The 21,853-nt window shown below is 34.7% G+C and overlaps 1 protein-coding gene across 17 annotated transcripts in view; it reads right to left on the reverse strand.

Moving 5' to 3' along the window:
- Window positions 1-4,892: 4,892 nt before the first annotated feature.
- The window catches only part of PPIP5K2 (diphosphoinositol pentakisphosphate kinase 2), a 48,831-nt gene continuing 31,870 nt past the window's right edge, over window positions 4,893-21,853 (reverse strand). For 8 of the 17 annotated variants that reach the window (XM_058044128.1, XM_058044125.1, XM_058044123.1 and 5 more), the window contains exons 22-32: window positions 20,934-21,041; window positions 20,734-20,850; window positions 20,001-20,174; window positions 17,454-17,627; window positions 16,534-16,557; window positions 16,169-16,238; window positions 13,992-14,111; window positions 13,068-13,130; window positions 9,105-9,236; window positions 7,416-7,544; window positions 4,893-6,799 (exon numbers count right to left, since the gene is read on the reverse strand). In XM_058044128.1, coding sequence (XP_057900111.1) covers window positions 6,696-6,799; window positions 7,416-7,544; window positions 9,105-9,236; window positions 13,068-13,130; window positions 13,992-14,111; window positions 16,169-16,238; window positions 16,534-16,557; window positions 17,454-17,627; window positions 20,001-20,174; window positions 20,734-20,850; window positions 20,934-21,041 — 1,215 coding nt within the window. In that variant the 3' untranslated portion in view covers window positions 4,893-6,695. The other 9 variants (XM_058044131.1, XM_058044132.1, XM_058044134.1 and 6 more) reach the window with 9 other exon arrangements.

Raw genomic sequence — 21,853 nt, forward strand, 5'->3', positions numbered from 1 at the left:
TATGGTGTTTTGAGCATTAGTGAAGTTACTAAATTCAACAGCTGAAACCTGAGCAATTTAGAGAATATTTACTCGTGTTTCTTTGGCTCTCTTTACATGGATTTAATCACAAAGCCTGATGAGACAAACATTTTTACTAAATACTCACTTTTCTTTTGCTTTTGAAGGATTGTAGCCATTATTTTGAAAACACAATTTTTGCTGAAAATCCAGAACTACATACAGGATAAAAACCAAGGCACTAATTTGAGAGGGGGCAGGGAAGAGAAAAGCACCTCTGAGGAGGGTATGGCTGATGTGGCAGAAGAGCGTTATATTGGGGGGCATGGTGGCGGGTGGGTGGCACAGAAAGAGTATTTTTATATTAAAAGACAAAGAAAGAAATATTACATGTTGCCGTATAACTTGCAACTTTTCCATCCAAATAAAAAAGTTTAGTAATTTCTTAGAAGATTATTTGGCTAAGTTAAAAACTCAGCAGACCAGTGGGTACAGTGAAAATCAACTCAAAACCTAAACAAAAATTTTAAAGCACATCATTTATTAAAATACCATCTTAATTTTTATATAACAGTTAAAAAATTTAACTTTAGAAAGTTTAATAAGTGTAAAAAGCATCCCTTGATTTACTTACTGGGCCAAATTTACTTTTCTGCCTAATTAAGCTGATTTCAGCTGGAATAACAGCTATTTAAGCAAGGTGAATTTTGTCCAATGGACACAAACACAGGAAAGAATATGAAAAAGCGGTGGGTTTAGAACCTTGTGCATTTTGCAGATCTTCAGTTAGTACTAGCTGTGATTCAGAGCATCTCAAACTATAAACAGAACTATTTAACATGAAAAGACACACTCTGTCCTACACCTTGAAATCTAAAAGTTATTGGGAAAGGGAAGTGAAATTTTGGACCCGTCTTTAGAAAAATTTGCACTTAGTGCGCGCATGTATAGGGAGAGACAACAGAAAATACTTGCCAATGTTGCTGTAGGCTGTTTATTGAAGTTAAGTAAGTTTATCAAAATCAAACTGTGCATTGTTGAAGAGCAAGAGAAGTGATGAAGACATGTCTAAAAGTGGACCTGGTTGCTCACAGAGTTGGTGCAGTCTCCAATCTTCAAGGCTCTCAAGTGCAAGCTGGATTAAGTGACATTGTTTGGTCCCACAGATGACCCTGATTTGAGCAAGACATTGCACCACAGCCTTCCTGAAGCCATTTCCATCCTGAGTTACTGTGTGTTCCTATGATCCTTGTTTAACCTTATTGCTTTTGGATTGATTGCATAGCCTATGTTGAGTTTAAAATGTATGGCAGTGAATAGAACAGAATAGAAGAGTTGTGACCTACAGTGATCATCTGGTTTAACTGCCTGACCACTTTAGGGCTGACCACATTTAAAGCCCATTATGAAGAACTGTGGAATCCTCTGACTCCTCCCCCTCAGGGAAATCCCCAAAGCCTTGCCTTGGAAGACTGTATCATAGAGTTTTCCCTATCTAGGCTGATACAGTGGACTTAACCCATGATGCTCTGCAGCACTGCTGCCAATCTACATTAGATTGCCTCCCTCAATGCCCAGTTGACACTGCACCCCAATTATTCATCTCTCTTTTCCGCTACAGGTTACTGCCCTTTGCCCTGCCCTTTGCCCGCCCCTGTGCCCTCAGGTCATTGGTCACTGACCCCATTCTTAAGTCGTGCAGACCACATAGTTTTCTTTTTTGTCTGTGGTTCTTTTGGCATGGTGGATGTAACAAACCCTCGCTGGAATATATCATACAAAGACCCTTCCTGTTCCACTGCTGAGCTATCTGTGGCGTGTGTGTGTATGGACTTGAAATGGCTTCTTCTGGCCTTTCCCTGAGCAGTTTCTGGAGACATTTCAAAGAAGGCTGCAGCATTTCTACCACCCTGCCACACTGCAACAAAGGACATTATCCAGATGCCTATTTTTGAGCACCAACAGGCTCAGGGTATTAACTACCTCTCTAGAAAGCCTGTGCCAGGGTTTTACTGTCCTCTCAGAAAGAAAATGCTTCTTAATGCTCAGCACGTACTTCCTCATTTCCCCTCCTCTGGTAACTGAACACAGCAGTGATGTTGCCCCTCAGCCTCCTTCTCTCCAAACCCCACCACTCCTCGCAGGATAGGCCTCCCAGCCCTTCTACCTGCTTGGTTGTCTTCTTCTGGATGTATTCAGGTGCCTTAGCATTGTTCTTAATTTTTGTGACCTAAAACAGCACACAGTTTTAGTCCTCGTACTAAAACTTCCAGATAGTACTTGTAACTCTCTGAGAAATACATGTATTTTATTATTGGCTTTTCCCAAATATTAAAATGAATATTATATGTGTTGTGTTAGAAAGTAATGCTGTATTAATTCTCTTAAGTACTGTGTTAAATATAGTTTTAGGTTATAAAAAATGTTAAAATAGAAACTATGCTATGTAGGATACTTTTTTTAAAGAAAGGACTTGCAGCGAGATAGCAGCCACAGGACGCCTGAATCTTTCAGAGAAAAAGTATTTATTGCCTTCTTATCAGAAGAAATTAACTTCTTCCCGCCTCGAAGGTGCAGTTAGGATTCAGAGGAAGAAGCTGACGATGACCAGACAGAATCCTGTGTTTGAATGGCATTTACGCATCATGTATGAAGTGTATGAATATGCAACAGACTATTGTTTTTAAGAGTTAATCATTTGTTAACAGGTGTCCATTTACGGCTCGTGATGCCCAGAAAAAGGTACCCGGAAGTCCGTAACTCTTTGTTTTTATTGTCTCATATTGTCCTAATTCAATTTTTCCAAATTGTTATTACTCCAATGGTACTACTATTTTTATAACCATTTTATTACTATTAAACTTTTAAAATTTTAAAAACAAGTGATTGGCATTTTTCACAACTAATATCAAAGCTAGAAAAGACAGGAACCTCCAGGTTATTTTTTTATTCTATTCTGTTTTAAATCCAATGTCACCTCAGTCTTTTGAATTGTCTTGGTTGGATTTTCTAATTTATTTTCATTTCTGCTTTTCAGTATTTGTAACTCTATATGTTTTGTGTGAGTGCTCTTTAAAAATGTCTACAGACGTAGTTTAAATTCATAGAGTTCAAAATGCTTTCCAGAGCAGCCTTTTAAAATAATTTATGGAAGTATTACATATAGTAATTTAAGTCTAAGTATATTCCCAGCCTTCACCCAAAAGAAAAATGAAAAAGCTGTTTAGAGTCTGAAAACAAATAAGACAGTAAGTCTGAATGGACTTATACTCAGATTTTAAAAGAGTCACAAATTTTTAGTACTTGTATTAGTAAACAAATAATAATTTTATTAAAGAAAGGAACATTTATTCCTTCTTCTGGGGAGATGAAATAGGAGATTGGGTAAGACAGGTGCATTCAGACCAAACAAGCTTTGTTGGAAGCAAAGATACCACCATTATATTAAAAGTATTCTGGATCTGTTCCAAAATGTATGTCACCCAAATATCTTGTTTTCTTGTCAGTGACTTATCTCTTTGACTGAACAGGATGGAGATCTGTGAATTCTAATTTTTCAGAACTTGGGATTAGAAGTCTATTTCTATATAGTAGATTCATCCATTGTATGGTACTGTGACAATTTTTCAATAAAGTCTGGTTTTATTTTTTTAAAGCAAGTCCATTTTAGAACTGGTTCTGTATCAATGCAGAATTTAAGCTTTCTTTGTAAAGTCTTTCCTACACTAGCTTCTAGCTTTTATGGTGCAGATATTCTCTGTATTTAGTGCATTTTCCTCCTCCTATGCTCACATTTGATGCCATTCACACACACATTCTCTTTTTATAGATAAAATATTTGCCCTATTTTTTTATTCAACATCTCTTTTTCACAGTAATACACTCTGGACTGCTTTGGTGTTAACCAGTTCCTGTATTTCAGAGCACAAGATGGTTGTTTTTAAGGCTGAGGGAATAAAAAAATTATCATTTAAAAATACTCAATGAAATTTGTCCTCACAAAAGCAAGTAAAATGAAAACCATTATTTAGAAAGAAAAATAAAAGAATACATGTCTTCTGTCATTATTCTTTGAACTGTTTTTGATGCTGTTGTTCCATATATGATCACTGTTTTTGAACTATGATAATATGTATAATTATTTCTTGTATGCATACCTCCCTAGGCCTGTTTATATGGATTTTTCCAAAACAGAACTTTGGAAGCACATCTGCTTTCCCTTAACAGCCTCTGCGTGCTTGGATAATTACATAACTGAAATTTATGGCTTATAATAAAGGGACATAAAACAGTATTTAAATTAATTTTAGGATTTTTCACATGTATTTTTGTGGTTTGGTCTGTTTTGTAATGATGCTTCATTTTTGAAAAATGCTAAGCTAAATAATTACTTAAACTACATTGCAGTGTGATAATATTTTAGGAGTCACAGTCATATTTTGACCACTGATTTTCTGTAAACATATTTTTTGACCTCTGCCAAATCTGGTTGGAATAGGATGTATAGTTTAAAAAACTTTAATGTGAGAGAGTGATATTGCATAAAAAAGGGAATTAAAAATAGGTTCAAACTTGTACAGTCCACATTGTGTCCTATTGTCGGTCTCAGCAGCAAGTAGAAGAGCACTCACAGTGGTCCTATATTTAATCTTATCATTCTGGAGAATGACAAAGCACTGCAGAATGTATGACTGCTGCTTATCTTTTTGAGGAGTGATTTCAGTATAAAATGATACCATCATCTCTTTTATGCCACATCCTTACCACCAAGAGTAATTCTGGCTTATTTGTAAATTACTGGCATACATGTAGATTGTTTTCCACTGAGATGACTTTGTCAGCTACTCACTATACTTCACAGTGCTTTTAAAAGAAAATACAATAGAGAGAAGTTGCCAGTGACCTTGATTTTATTTAGAACCACATAAAAAAGTTATGCCACAGCTTTGGTTGACTGGAATGATACATATACTTAAATTTTTAAGTTTTCTTTTTAAATGGTAAACAAGGGTACATTCAGTTGTATGCAAGACCAACATTGTAAATAACATAATTACCCTACGAAAAATGAAATGCTTGAAGTATATAGCTGTGAAACCCTTAATATTTTTGGTATTGAATCAGCATTGTTAGAAATCATCTGCTGAAGCCATTTCATATATGGTAAACACTGAAAAAAGACCCTGTGATGAAGTGAATGTAAATAGTAACTAGTGAATGTAACTAGTGCAGCTCGCACTGGCTCTGGAGACAAGTAAGAGCCCTACTTAAACATTTTACTCATAAGCTGTCTTCTGCAGCTTAAACATGAAAGGAATAACCTAACTTGTAGATATGAAGTCCATTCTTACTACTCAGCCACTTGAACTTAAAGAAGTGGTCTATATTTTCATACATTTGGGGTACTGATAACCCAGTAATTTTTCATGCCTCAGAAAAAATTACAAAAATTGCTTAGACTGGATAATTATTCTAAGTAACACCATAACTCCATGTTCCACCAATTTAGAAATGCTTCTTACATCTCATAAAATGTTTATTTTTTTTTTCTTATTTTTGTTTTGTGGGGTTTTTTCTGGTGGTTTTTTTTTTTTTTTTTTTTTTTTGTGTTTTTTGGTTGGTTAGTTGTTTTTTTGTTTGTTTAGTGTGGTTTTTTGGTTTGTTTGTTGTGGGGTTTTTTGAGAGTTGCTGTCAACCAGTAGCTTGGAAGGAGGGAGGTATGAAAATTCCCAGGCCATGACGAATCCTGAGTATTTTGCAACAGTACGCACTGAGTTCTGGTAGTCCACAGTCTCTCTCTGTGCTGAAAGGATGACAATAAATCATAGGAGGAATATTTACAATTTTCAGAATAAACCTAGCAGCAGACCAGCTGTAACATTTCTCATTCTACAAAACCTGCTTTTTGGTATCACCTTTTTCTAGAAACACATGGCAAGGAAAATAAAACTGTCTTTTTTAGTAAGCAAAAGAAGGTTTTGATAAAAGATAGTTTATAGATATAAAAGACAGTTTTATGTCTGGTTGATATACAGGTATCTGTATACAAGCATGTGTACTAAACAATAAACAAGAAGGTAGATTTGAATGTTACAGGTCTGATGTAAACACAGGAAAAAGAAAAAGAGTAGTCAAAAGTGCTGACACATGAACTCACTCCATCAGGCCTAATTATTGCAGCTATTTTAGTATAATTAAAATGCAGAAAATATCTGCTTATCTCCAAACCAGGGAAAAGACATCTCTTTGGAAATGTAGTTACATTTTAAAAAAAGCCAAGATGCGTGTTCTGTTTCAGCACACAGAAGAAATTCACAGGGAGATTATAAACTCCTGAAAATAGAAGTTTATGATGACAACAGACAATGCTTTCAATACAGTGACAATAACAAAACCACTGTAATACATACCATCTTGTTTTTGTACATGTTTACAGTAGATATTTGAAGACACACAAAAGGTTCACATGCAGCTTTTCCATTAAAAGCTGTGACATTCATCAAACTGATAAGTATATTTAGAAAATGAGAAAATATGCTTGATGTAAATACTGTGCACATTAGTTAACCATGTATAAAGACTTTTAAGTGCACTATGAATTGCAGATGCAAACGTGAATGGCTTTTGACAGCTCCATAACTTGCTTGAATGCACACTAAAGAACTGTTTAAGAAGTTGTTTCCAGTTTTATCTGATCATTTCTTCTCGGAAGGAGTTTCACCACAAAGTTCTGCATCTACTGAGGCCTCTTCAAGAGATGGTTTAATATTAGATACATTAACAGGACATCCAAGGGTAGCTGTACAGATAGAGAGAAAAGATGTATTAGATTTTATGCTTAATATCCATGCTAAAAAGCAGAAACGCAAGAAAAATGCATGTTATCTAGCACAGAAACAAGAAAGCGAGACTATCTAATGAAATCAGAAATCCAAGTGAAATTTGGTCTCTAAACAGCACAACCATCCAAGGGTAGACAGTGTAGCAGGCCAATAGTTCAGACTGAACATACTAATGACCGAATGCATCATCATGTTATTGTCAGCTTTAGTCAGAACAGAGTCACAGAGCTCTACATTAGGTGTTCAGAAAACATCTTAGAAATTTAGCCATTTAAAGAAATAAATTTGTCTTACTTGGAGATAGCTGTCATACTTCAAAACCAAAGCTCATGAACTTCAGGCCATAGAAAATGAAACAATTCAGAGGATAAGAGAAAGTAACTATTAACACAGTTTTACTGTTACAGTTATTTGTGCAATGCTATTGAAGTCTCAATGACCCACAACATGATTCTACTTATGTGGGGAATGTTAAGAAAAAGCTGTCCTATGAAATCGTGTAATATATAAGGAAGAATTATACTGCTGGAAATAATCAAGTTAGTCATTCTGCCTTTGACAGAATTTACTTACATAAGGTTAGTTTCTCCACCACTAGCCTTTCAGGCAAAGTTTCAAGTGGAGTTGGTTGAATTTTTGCAGGGGTAAATGTATTTAAAGAAATTTTCCTTCCTGAAAGGGGCATCATGTAAGTTGGAGTAGCTGAAATGATGGGGGAAAAAAAAAATCATTAATAATAAAAGTATTCTGACCTAAACCAGATGTCAAAAACTGCAGCCACAGGACTGTGTATCCATCCAGCAAAATAGATACCACATTTATACAACCAGCTGCTCAGCTACCAATTTTTGACTCAAGTGTCAAACCCTTACAATATGAAAGACAAATCTTAAAATCTCTTTTTTACAACAGAAAGCAACACAACAAGCTCATGCTGTTAAGGCAGAATTTCAGTAATAGGTGCCTTGCCAGAAGAAGGCAAAAAGCATTTGTGCTATTTCTCATAGGTTAGGAAGATTGCACCTGAATAGGCTTTAAGTCCAATATGTCTATAAAAAGTGCACACAATGCATTAATCTCTAGACAACCTCTAAATAGTCCGGAAAAGCAGGAGAACTAAACATCTATGACTTTAATTGTATCAAGTCTATTTTCCAATCACTCCTTGGTAGAAAGGTGACAACCATATGCTAGGAGTATGACACATTTTGTTTTTCAATATTTCTTCATCTTGTATACTCTCAATTCTGAACTGATATTGAAGACACACAAAATTCCTGACCAGTATAAAAGGACATTTTAAGTAGCTGAGAATTTTCATATACTTACAAACCTCTGTGAGCTCTTTTTCAGTTACATCAATTTTCTTAAAATTGCTTATACTCCTTCTCAAATATAGGGGGCATACGCTATCAAATAAGCTGCTGATTAAAATCTAAACTGCATAAAATAGTGGGGGAAAAACTGAAAAATCCTGTAGTAGAAAAAAGGGTAAGTCCGAACAGGTAGAATACTATTGTATCAGTACTTTGACAGGAAATAGTACAAGTTTCTTTCTTAATCAAAGAGTAAGTCTTTAGACACTTCCTTAGGAAGGATGATTTTCAATCACCTGACACATCCTATGATGTGGTAAATCTGACCTAACTTAAACCATTTCCAAAGACACAGCACTAGAATCACAATGGGAAATCACTTCCCCAGAAACATGCACATGGATAGAACTCAGCTGTATTTCCTTTCCAGATCACCTAAACTTTAAACATGCAGCATGAACTGCTAAAAGCTAAGTAATTGTAAAGCACTCTACAGGTGAAACTCCAAGTAATACTGAAAGAAACAGGAAATAATGAAGTTTTAAGTGTAAATGCAACACTATTCTGCTGAGGTTACTGACAATGCAACATTACAGTATAAAGCTGGGAATACTGCATGCTCCCTGAAAAGCATTACCTGTAATTCAGCTGAGTGTGGACAGTACAGAGAAGTCAATATAATAATAAAGGAAATAAACTATGATTTCATTAAATCCTTCATTTACTACCTCCACCAACAGAGACGCTACTTCAATGAATTACATATGTCCATACCCACAAAAGGTACTGCAAAATGTAAAATTATAGTTTATGTACATTTTCATTTTCTTCAAAAGCAGTATCCTTTTTTTAAACAAATTTACTTGCTAGCTGCAAACACTGCAGAGATTAACTAAACAACAGTTAAGAATTTAAAATTAATGCAATTACAAACTATAACCAGTACATGTCTCCTGTAGATTTTCCCTTGATGGAGCAGCAACAGAAGCAAGAAATTCATCCACCTGCTTCAGAGACAAGGAATTGTGTAGAGTTTCCAAAGGACAAATAGAAGGCACCATCGAATACAGTTCAAAACCTAAAATAAAAAAATAATAAAAAAAGAGATTTCCAAACATAAGACAGAATTTAAGGTACTGCATTAATGCATGATAAAAAATGCTTAGTTTACATGACCACGTGCAGGCATAAGCCTCTTGAAATCTTGGAAATGAAATATTACAGGAGTTGGAATAAGATGAGCCAGTTTCCAGCTAAAGATACAATACATGGGATACAAGTCCCTGTACACATGAAGTACCTGTGTACACATGAAGTACCTGTGTACACATAAATTATTCCAACATGAGAACTGTGCCCTACTCCCAAATCAGTTAATGAAAGATAATCTCCCTTTAAGACAAATTTAGCAGATCACAAAAAAAAAAAAAAAAAAAAGTCAGGAAAAGGTAGTTATTTATCCTAATCATTCTAATACCTGGCACAAGACTAAATAGGTAATTCATTCATGCAAGAAAGGAGGGATAGCTATTTGTTAGCAGAAAAGAGCTAAAAATGCTGTATCTTCCACGAAACAAATTTGCAGAATTCATGTTCTATCATCTTCAGTATTCTGTGAAAATAAACTGTTGTCTTTAATATCAAAGGAAAACCACTGTTAGCATTTTTATATCTTGAGGTATACAAGATACACTTACTTTCTGAGACAGATATACACCTACCTTTATGCATTTAAAAACAGTATTGAAAGACTAGAAGTTTCATATATTGGAACAGGTAAGTAAAGGAACCCAAAAATCTAAAAATTTATTGGACTTTGCTTTTCTATGTTAGTCTTGATCATACACTAACCATGCATATCCATAGTACTAACTAACAGACTAAAAACTGTTTAAACATCCTGGCTAAAAAAAAATTTCAGTCCTCTAAAGTGATTCAAGTTTGGTAACTCAATAAACAGCGTTTCATCCAGTTGAATTTCAGAAGAGGAAAACATGTCCACTAGTGTTTTCAACATACAGCTGTAACATTACAACTTTGCAATTCATTACTGTAAATTTCTTCTAAGACAATTAAATGAAGAAGCAATAGTGAATGAAATAATGTTTACAATTTCAGTTTAAGGTACATTTATTAGAGGTAACATTATGACTGGGAACTGTTCTTTCCCATAAAATAATCAGCAACAATGTTCCTGTGATATCCAGTGTTGTCCATTCACTCCCCATCAGTACTATGCATAAAGAAGAAAGATTTCAACCTCCATATGTCTGTATTTATATTTAGACCCACCTTGGCCATATTCAAATTTTGGGGGCCATTGCTACAGGTATTTAACCAACCGGGGTAGACTTATTTCAGCTTCACTTAAATTATAAACAAAATGTTGCATTTCATGAAAATATGAGTTTTGTGTACAAAAGAAACACCACCATACAATTAATTTCTATTCTCCTATAAAGTCATTAGCTAGCCTTCAGTGTAAGCACTAAGATGCTTACCATACATATTAATATCCTAAATAACTATATGCATGCATGTAAAGCGCAAACCCTTTCGTTGCCTTACAGTAAAATGTAAGATTTCTCTTCTCCCTGACAGAAAAGTTCCTATCACTTGAATGAGAATTATTTTTTTCTAATTTTGCAATTAATGAAGTGGGACAATGTCAGGTTAACTTTTTAGTAACTATTACTGTTATAGTGCGTGTTATAGAGAACCAAAGAGGAATTCCAAAATGCACTTTAAAAGGAAAAAGAGAAGAAATAAAATTTTCTTGTTTTAGGAATTTCCCCTCCAAATTTTTTTGTTGAGTTTTGACAATTCTGCTGTCAGCTAGTCATATCCCAGAATGTCACTGTAGTATCTTTATTTCTACGGGATATGGCTTAAAACATAATCGGGAAATCTATGTGTCGTGTTTTATTTAATTGTTTTCTGATAAATATTATCTGATGGTATAAGAAATAAATTTTAAATTTTATGATGAAGAAGCCCAACAGTATCCCTTTAAGAAGGCAACTTCCTGTACACTATCAGCCTTTGATTTTTGACTGCATTTATTCTTAAAACATCAAAAGGCAAGCCAATGAAAGGGTTAACGCAGCATCTCAAAAAGCCACCCCTTGCTGTCTAAAGATTCAAAAACTGTAGAGACATACCACTGGAGCCTAGAAATTCCACAGAGGAAATGGACCAGCACCTAAAGAGGTGTGGGTGTTCTGCAGAGGCCCAGAAAATAAGGTATAGCACTTTCAGAAGATACTTGTTTCACCATGTTCCTTGAACTAAAGATGGGGTGGGGGAAATGGGGGTAGTCTGAAATGAGTTAAGAGGGTGTGATAACAACATAAAAGTAAGAAAAAAACAGTGAAAGGGACAAGGATAATTAAAATGATAGTGCAAAGGACAGACGAAACAACATCAATAGGGCGTTATGTTAGTAGAGAACCCCTGGAAACGGCAATATACTTAGGGTTCATAGGAGCTCATACTGCATGCATTAATCTTGTCAAAGATGTGTAGCAAAACTGCTGCATTAATGAATCAGAACAAGAAGTGTGATTGATAAAAGCTATTTAGATCCTTTTTTTTAAAAGAATGGAATCACAAAAAAGTGACTTAATGGAACAAAAGGTAATTCTATTATTAGCCACAGATTCTCAAATGCAGTTCTTACTCTCTGACCTTGTATGTTTTGGGAATATTGTTTGGTTTGAGTTGTAACATAAAAAATGGACTTCTGACTTTTCTATTTGAGATAAAACATTAGATTTGTAATTTTTGATCACACACAGTCTTAAAAAGAAATTTAGCCTTACTACAGTTTTCCTTTATAAAGCACTGCAGTGCAAAAAAGCCACTATAGATTTAAAATGAATGTAACAAAACACAACTCTGCTTCTAAGCAAGGCTAAACAAAAACTCAAGTCTTTTTTTTTTAAACTTTTTTTCTAAGCAAATATATTTTGAATCTAACATGAAAATACTGATGATTTCCACTGCAATTTCAATATCACTATCACTGAACTTAGCTAGCAGTCATGCACATTTAAAAACCGCAGTGAAGAAATCTGGAAAAGCTACATTCAGGTCCAGTTGGCCCTGAATATTTCTGGGGCCTATTCAGTCATGTAGAAAGGGAGGCGCAAAATATTTTGCTGAGGAAGAAAAAGACATACCTCTGTCCTGTGTGTTAAACGAGAAATTTTGCAAACTGAAGACAGTTAACTCTCACTCTTGAAGCTCAAGAGGTCAATGCTGCTCAAGAAGTCACAGCTATCACGCTGTGATTTTTAGTGCAATATTTAAGTAATTTGCACATCTGATGAACAGAGAAGTATGATAAGGTAAAATAAATTTTTGTCCCATAAAAATTATAGCAATTTAGCAGGAACAGAACCAAAGCTTCTGCTTTAGTTTTTGTAATTTAGCATCACTTCAAGAAGATAGTCATAAACTCCAGCTGTCAATTCAGTGACTTATTTTAGAATGGGCAGGCTCAGAGAATCAGCTCAGCAGGAGAAAGACAAAGAAGAAACAGCAGCTATCAAGAAGTGTATGTTTAATAAGATCAGATTTCATTGTTTGTATCTTGTACCATACAGTCTGATCACACAAGAACTTCAGGAGAATAATTTATTAGAGATCATGATTAACAGCAGTACCTAATTTTTTTTCGCAGATTTTTCTAAGTAATGAATTTTGATGTTGTATTTATACTAATGAATGGTAAAGAAAGAATTTAGGATATCTAATGATTACAAATCTATTTGGAATTGTGCTTGAAGTTAGGAACAACAGACGGCTGGATGATACTGTACACCCCGTATTTGAAATAAAAATAAAAGGGATGAAGCAAGAAACCTTTTCTTTTTGATTTTGTTTTTAAAATAAAAGCAAAACGTACCATTGGTTGGGTGTCGAGCAAATGAGATAGAAAACCTTTTAACAGCAGAACCGCGTGTGGTGTCTGAGAAAGAGAAAAACAGGTACCTGAAATTTGTAACAGCTACCAAAAGTGTGAGATTTTAAAATAGAAAAGGAAGAAGAAAGGAAAAAAGAAAAGATGAGAAGGTATTAGAAGTGAGTGGCATGCAGAAGGGACCAAGGAAAACAGCTAAAATCTAAGTAGATGTTAAAAAGAAGAAAATTTGGATTGTTGGTAACTACAAGATGTGTAATGACGTATATGAAAACAAGCAGAATGAGCTCGTGATTCTGGCATATGCAGGTTAGAGTTGAATACTGAGAAGTGAAATGGGGGGGGGAAAACAGCATGAATACTGTTTCACCTCAGAGTTATGAAGGTGTGCTTTGATATCTTTACATTGTGAAATCTAGTGAGTGGGTTTCTTCTCTATGCCAGATTATCCAAAACTGAGAATCTCCTGCTCCTTTGTAATCCAAACCCCACGAAAAACAAAGTCAGGAATCCTAAAATTTTCACCATCAGTATTTCACTTATTAGTTTATAATTTCATTCCTTGTACATGCTCCAAATAATTTAAATTCAAGATCAATTAGCAGTGATAAAAAAACAGAGTTTAAAATTATTAAAGAATTTAAAAACAAAACTTTCAGTTTACTTAAAAAATGCACTTGCTGGAATCTCCTGGCGCACATTACAAGTCTATGTTCTGGTGTTCAATTCAAGACAAACAAGAATTAACTGTGCTATTAAGTTAAACATAAGCAAGCTATGGGCAATAAAGAAGCAATAGAAACTCATAAAATTAATACTAAGGCCAAAGATTCTAGGATTCCATTAAAATCTTTAGAAGTTCAATGTGGCACATGGGTCGTGCGTGCATGTGCTAGAGTGTGCACATACCATCTATGAAGCCAGAAGAAGTCAGCTTTTTACGATGCGTACGAGCATAATCCTGTAGGTTAGGTGCACTTGAAGAACCCCCGAGCACTGAGGTGCTAAACAGGCCCGCACAGTGAGACCCTGATGGGAGTTAGAGAAAATACATACAACAACCAGGTGTTCGTCCATTCACATTGGGGATGCATGCAGCATGCAAGCACATGGCTCTTACCACACAAAAGGCAGCTTTTGGCAGTGCCTTGGACACGTTCACAATATGCTTGTAATGTCAGAGTGGGACTTGTAGGCTGAAACTATCATAATTTATTGTGCTTCTCTACTCATGAAACAGCACACTCTGTTATATGTGCAAAGAGAGGACTGGCTTTAACAAATGAGTTCTTGTCCTGTTTTCACTTTTGGTAAAAAAAAGTTACCAGTTAGCATCAATGTAAACATAAACAAAACAACAAAACAAAATAAAGATGATGATGATAATGACTGATGATGATGATGATGATGTGAAAGTTGTGTATCTGAATACCTGTATTCCTGAAACAAATATAAACTGGAAAAATGCTGCTCATTGCTTTCATCCAAATCAACCTTTCAGATGACAGGCTGCTATGAAGTACTCATGCAGTTCCACAGACTTAGTATGTGGAAATAATTCTAACCCCAACAAAATCTTAAATTGGAAATACTCTATTCATATTTCAGCTACCATTATTAACAATGTTACAAACTGAAAAAACTGAAAAAACCTGAAAGTTTCATCAAGTTTAACTAGACTTCCTTTCCCGAGAAGACTTTTGCACAGCTCCATGCAAGTGACAGTACTTTGTTACAAATCATGCATTCCTGCCACTAGAATGGGAATTTAAACAAATCACTGACAGCCACAGATAAAAATATAAAAATTTTTGTAATCATCAACCATTAATGAAACTTACATACAACAATGAACAAAATGGGAAAAAAAGTTGCAAGTTTTTCCTTTACATTTTACTACTAGTTGAAAGGAGAATCAATTTTTCACTTAGACTTATCTTTTACATTTTAGATAAGTAATGACAGATTTTTGTTTTTGAAAACCAGCAATACTTCCTTTCATTACTTATAACGGTCCAATGAGGGGAAACATTACTAGCACATGTGAGCAATCAGCCAAAATACATTGGTGCCTGGTCTGTGGCAAAAGCCTTTCACAACAAATATAATACCTTAATCTACATGGAAATCCATCAACTTCCACAAGCCATATTTTGTCACACAAAAGAATATTCATTTAACTTTAGCAAGCACATAATAAAATCCAAGACTTCAGTAAACAAGAGCACCTGACTGTATGCATTTTGTTATGGGAAAAATATAATGGGAAGAAAAGTGCCACAGAAAGATTAGACAAATGAAAACCCTGTATCTTTGCAAATAAAGGAAAAACTACTTCTAAGTTAATGCATCCAGGTGATGCAGTTATTTATACTTATTATTTCCCATGAAAAGACACAGAAAAAAAGCAATATTGATTTACAGCAGTGCACGATTTCAATTTTTTTGCACGTGAATCATATGTATGCCTATTTTAATAAAGCAATAGAAAAGCACCACTTGAATTAAGAGAATTTTAAAGAAGCCTTTGAATTATAGCATGATTCATACTAACGCTGAAAAGAAGAAATTAATTTTATGAGAGGAGTATGTGCAAAACCCCTGATACTATCAAGAAACTTTATGCTTGCTCCCCATGCCCCTCCCCTCAGAAAAGTATCTTCATTTTCATCAATTGCCCACAACAGGAAACAGAAATTTTAAAGAAAAGTGTTTTAATGGTTTACAATGCAGGCCGTTTTAATCCATAATATTCTTGCAAAATCCAAAAGCTCAATCAGAAACTACATTATCTTAAAATTCTGCTTTATGTTAAAAACAATCCTATGTACCTGTTGTGAGCAGTACGAAATCAGTAGTATGAAGGGTGTCAAACAATTTGTTCTTTTCAGTTGTAACTTATTTTAAAATTTTGTTGCAAAAAAAATTGTCCAGTCCATAGGCAGACACTCAGCATATGTTATTAATAACAAGTACTACTGGGTCCTGTTAACAAAAAAGCTATTCAAAGAATATACAACTACAGAGAACAGCAGGCCGATGAAAAGCTGATAACATCAAACAAAATTTCAACTGTAGGAACATACCTAGACCACTCTGCTTTTGTTCCAGAATAGTTCTTGGTGTTCGTAAGTTACTATTGCTTTCTGATAGGACCTGGATGTAAGAAACAGAAAAATAAGGGCAAGTAGAACAGCAGCATGAAACATCCATTAACTTGATACAGCAGCCTGTTTCAGACAGACAGGTGTTAATAAGCTGTATGATAAGTGTTAGTAAAAATATGTAAAGGAAACATGAGAGATCATGCAATATCCCCTTCTGAAGGGAGTCCATTTCACATATGAGTTCCTTGCAATGAAGTGGTGCAAAGCAAGCATTCAGAATGAGAAAGGACACAGACCAAGACTGATATGAGAACAAACATTTGAGACATTTTATTTCATTTTACCAAATGCACTTTCCTAAACTGCGCCTGTATTGAAAAAAGGAGGGAGGGAAGGAAAGACAGACAAGCTATTGAGGACACCATCCGATCACTGACCATGCACAGGCTCAATCAGTATAATCTTCAGATGCTCACAGCCTTTGCTGATATAAACTTTTCCAATGTATATAATTTTAGAATCTTCTACAATAAATCATTAAAATCTTCAAACTAATAGGATATAGTTACAGAACACCATCCATTGTCCTACATGTAAACAATATCTTGACATTCTGAATAGCTTTAGATCTTCACTGGTACTTCCAAAACATTTACTGTTTCTTTTTTACCCTGCTTTTCCCTCACCCCCCATTACAAGGAGCAATCTTCAAAATATTGTATGAGTCAATGGATGATGTACTGTGTTGGGAGTTTCAGATACCTTCAGATATAGATGGCAAGAATTATTAGTGCTAGAGATTTTCCCCTGCAATAGTTAATACCAGGCCACTGAAAATATGATGTATGCAAAACAAGTCTTGAATAGCAACATGAAGTACCAAATAAATTATTTCAAATGGAATCAGTTGCAATTATTATTTTTTAAAATTTACCTACCACCAAATTAAGCAATGCTGGTTTTAAAGTCTTAAAGGACAACTAAACCAAAGCATAATTCTCTTTCATTGGGAAGTACACTAAGTTTTTTTTTACTGTGGTAACATTTGCAATTCCTATAAAGAAACCAAATGTTTATGAAAGCGTGTAACACATTCAGTTGAAAAACATGCACTTGGTCTTTTCCCCCCAGACATTCTTGGCACGTAATTTTAAAAAGTGGAAGGTATTGCTTGAAACATAATCCATAACAAGGGATTAGATGTCCTTAAAGACAGTTTTTGCTTGGAATGCATAAAATGTTTAATGAAGTAAAGTTTAAAAACCTGTTGCCATGAGCCAAAAATACTGGATGTGAAAGCCAGTGATTTAGGGGAGACAGGGGAAGAAGTGATTTGTTCCCCTGATCTGCGTCTTCGACGCCCAGTACCCACACCACTGGTGTAATGCAGCCAGGTACCAATACACTCTGGGCTAGACACACTCAGGGGGCTCTCTTCCTGGAAGTGAGAAAGGGGGCAAAAAACAGCAAAGCATGCAAAGTTAGATTCAACAGAGCCAAATGAACAGAAAAGAAAAAAAACCCAATCTGCTTGCACCCTTTTACATACTACCTTTAAAACTACCAAACAGCAAAGAGCGAAGAGTAATAATCCTATATTACAAAGTTATCCGTTTCACTCTTATATCTTCATAACTATACCTATTACTACAACACTAAAATCAAATTTCTAGTAGACTAATATTAGATATGAGAGAAAACATTTGTTATCAATAATTGATTCATAATTTTAAGAATTTTTCACATGTTGGAAGCAGAACTTCTGTTACCCTTGACATACTGTTTAATAATTTTTCCCCTCCTAAGTACATTAAACTTTCCTATTTATTACTTAATAGTTTCCATTTCTAGTCTATAAGCTTATCTGAATGCTTAAATTTAAATTTAAGAATTTCTTTTGAGACTTTACAGTTGACTCACTGATGGTAGCACCAAATTGACTGGTAGAAGTTTTCCAAACTTAAAAATGTCCTAAAAGTTATCTTATGCTGGACACCTTATCAGGACTTCAAGGGAGTGTCAGGCTAAGCACCCCCCCATATCTACATCATTACATATCATTAGCAAGAACATTCTTTGTAAAACAGTTTGCTTCTCAATGTCAATGAGTTTTACATTCTTGTTTTACCACTATAACTCAGTTTTTTTCTTTTCATGACTCAGTCACAGTTGCATTCCTTCAGTAAATATTGCTGACTATAACCCAGATTAAAATCTACATATAATCTCACACCTGACAGTGTCCTTTCAAATTAACGGACATAGGTGAAAAGAGAATTGCCTTACAGGAGGAAAAAAAAAGGTGGGGGAGAGGGGGCAGGGGAAAAGAAAAAAAAGGAAAAAAAAAAAAAGAAAAAAGTTCAAGGCAGTTGCAGTTTAAGTTGCAGTGACTTTTTAAAATTGCTCCAAAATACTGTTTAGTTTAAATATTCCAAATATTAGTTTTGCAGATTTCAGTAGGCCAGATGGAACTTCCTATATTACTTATAAGAAAAATATGTTCTACAGTGTGTTTTCTCTAAATTGGCTATTTCCTTCCAAGAAATAAGCAAGCTCTGAATGCTGAAACACATCCCATTTTAACATATATTATCTGTACAGTCAAAATTTGGCAATTTGTGCTTTTGATATCTTGTGAAAGTTAACTTCCATACAGTTTATGAAAATGGTTGAAAGTCTGAAGTAATAGACTTTTAAGCTGTGCATAAGTGAACTCATAGCTAGGAGGGGAGTTTGCATGATCATTGCAAAAACAGCTTTTAAAAATCAAAAATATTGATGTTGTGAGCATTTGTTTATGAAAAAACTTGGAAATAGAAAATGTAAGACATTAACATTTATTATGTCTGTTAATTTATGGAAGTCGTGAAGTTATACAGATATCCTTACAGAAGGGAATCATGCAACTTTTTCTCTCCATACTGTCAATAACAAAGTGATTTCCCAATCTGTAATACTTTTACTGCATACAGACAACTCTTTCCCAACACAAACATGAAAGAAAAAGTTTTTGGTATGAATCTTCATTTCTGATGGTTTTAAGCAACTGAAAATGAGGCAAAATAAGATGCTGTTAGTCTGCTTCTAGCATTAATATCACAGAAGTGCTTCTTTGTACCATCTGAATTTCCACTCAACCATCCCAATGGCAGCAGTGATACAGCTGTGCATACCCTTCACCTCTGTGACATTAAGCCATATCTGTGAAGCACACCTAGATGTCATGGCTTACAACACAGCAAACTAGATTGTTCAAGATGTTACCTACAGAATTCATGAACAAACGCCAGCCACTTAAAAAGAAAGCTTCCACTTTATCTTTCTTACCTTCAAAAGCTTGACAAGTGGAGTCACTTTCACTCCACGTGACAGCAAATACAGCAGAAGATGTCTCATGTTCTGCACCTCCCCATCCACCCTAATCCCTCTGCTGCCTTTCAGCACAATCACCCTGAATGTTTGCTCAATTCCCAGTAGCAGCTCTCTTGTAAGGATGAATAGAAAAGCAACATATACTAGTTTGTAGATGTAGGTTTAGACTGAGTCTTCATTTTCAAATATCAACTTTTCTAAAACAGCTTTAAAAAAAGGAAGTAAGTCTTATCACAGAATAGTAATAATTAAAAAAAAGCATCCCTTCAGAGAAATTACTGCCATGGAGGATTTCCCACTGAGTAAGGGCAAACCTTCTGTGAGATGTATCATGCTGGTTCTGTATAATCAAAAGCAGAATTACATTTGGTTTTGTTTTCTTAAAAGCAAGCAAAAGTTAATGTCTTTGAGAGAAATTATCTGGAACACAAACACTTACTTCAACAGAACCAATCTTCCTGGATCTTGGAAGGGGTGACTTTCTGTGTATGTGAATCGGGTCTGATACCATTGGCTTGAACATCACTACTGATCGATCCGTTTCATCTCGTTTAGGAGCATGTACCTCCTCATCACTATCATTTCTATGAGATGTTTTCTTTGAGCCTTCATTCTACAGAAAATATATAATTCATTCTTAATTTCTCTGCACACCTTCAAACATGTAGACAGAAGTGGCCCTTAAATAATAATATTCCACATAAAGATAAAACAAGCTCATTTTAAAAATACAATATGTAAATCACATATTTTGCTTTGCTCACATTCCTTTCTCAAAATGCAGTCCTAACTCCACTTACCTGACCACATATATCAATCCTTCCTCAACAATATGTATTCATAAACATGCCAAACTACTTTCTTAAATATATCTTCCAGTTCCCAGAGTATTATTCATGTGACACTCTGATGCTGATATAACTTAGAGTATTTTGTATTTATAGTAAAAATTCTGGCAAAACTTTAGAACATTCAAATTGTCTGTGTCCTTCACCTCAGTGCCCATTCAAAATAGAAAATATTGGGACTACTTATCTTTTACTGCATGTTTTTCTACCAAAAGAAAAACCCACACTTGTTTTTTTTACATAACAATTTTAAAGTGTTTATTTCAGGTATGTCCATATCCAAAAACCCCTAAGTTTTGCTTTATAGAAAGGCATAATTATTACCTCTCTGGAGGCAGGTCTGTATCCATATCCAGATGGTAAATTTTTATCTTCCTCACAGCCTTTCGCTCCTGGACTGAAATGCAGCTCTACATGAAAACGTTCTTCCGAAGAAAGTTCCTGAAGTAAAATAATAGGTTTAATACTTTAATAAATAGCTCAGCACTACTAATTTCTGAAGATATTTATCTATTTTAAAATACCTTGTTTGGATCCTCATAGAGCATGATAACAATCTGTGTCATGTAATTGAGTTCATTGACCACATTTAAGTAATCCATAGCTCGTTTCCATTGTTCATCTTTTGATTCCTTATTGAGGAAAAAAAAATCAACAAGTAAAACTCAGCTATTTTCTTTAAAAAGACTGATGATTTCACTTTTCCTCCATTTACACAGATTTTCATAGCAGAAGTGCAAAGCTCATTATAATTAAGGAAAATGCAGACGTACAATGAAAAAAACTAATTATGAACCTCCATGAGTGACGCAAAATTGCTGATCCAATGACTGAAAAGTGAAGAGCAAACTTTTCATGTTATTTCAGTGTGTCTTTCATGTTTTTTTGCCAATTATGATATGTAGACAGAGGCACTGTTTTCAATTCTCCTGATGAGAACTGCTAATACTGCAATAAATTCATTTCAGCTAGTATATTGTGAAAAATGTTTAGATATTACACTAACAGAGATATCAGCCAAACAAAGTAAACGAAGCTTTCTAGTATATAGAAAAGGTGCAACCGTCACATCCCAAACTATGTAAATGAACAGTCACCTTTTTCATGCTGTAGCAATGAAACCATTTAGTAACCCACCTTAAAGATAAGAGTTTATCAGACTTAAACTTGGAGTGCACCTGTTGTAGCATGTCACAGAGATTTATAAATGCTTTTGCCATCACTGAGTTTAGTCATCCATTACCAGAAGCAATAGAAAATCTGAAAACCAGTGTATAAGTCAAAAAGTATCTTACAAGCAGATGTACTGCTGTATATATCTACTCCAAGAGCTTAGTTTAAGTAATTTCTGAATCTGGAAACCTGGTCTTTTTCAGTGTCAAAGACTATCAGATGGAGATAATGCACCACCTTTGTAGTATTCTGTAACAGTACAGGAAAGTAA

This window comes from Melospiza georgiana, chromosome Z (assembly GCF_028018845.1).
Source record: "Melospiza georgiana isolate bMelGeo1 chromosome Z, bMelGeo1.pri, whole genome shotgun sequence".
Lineage (NCBI taxonomy): Eukaryota > Metazoa > Chordata > Aves > Passeriformes > Passerellidae > Melospiza > Melospiza georgiana.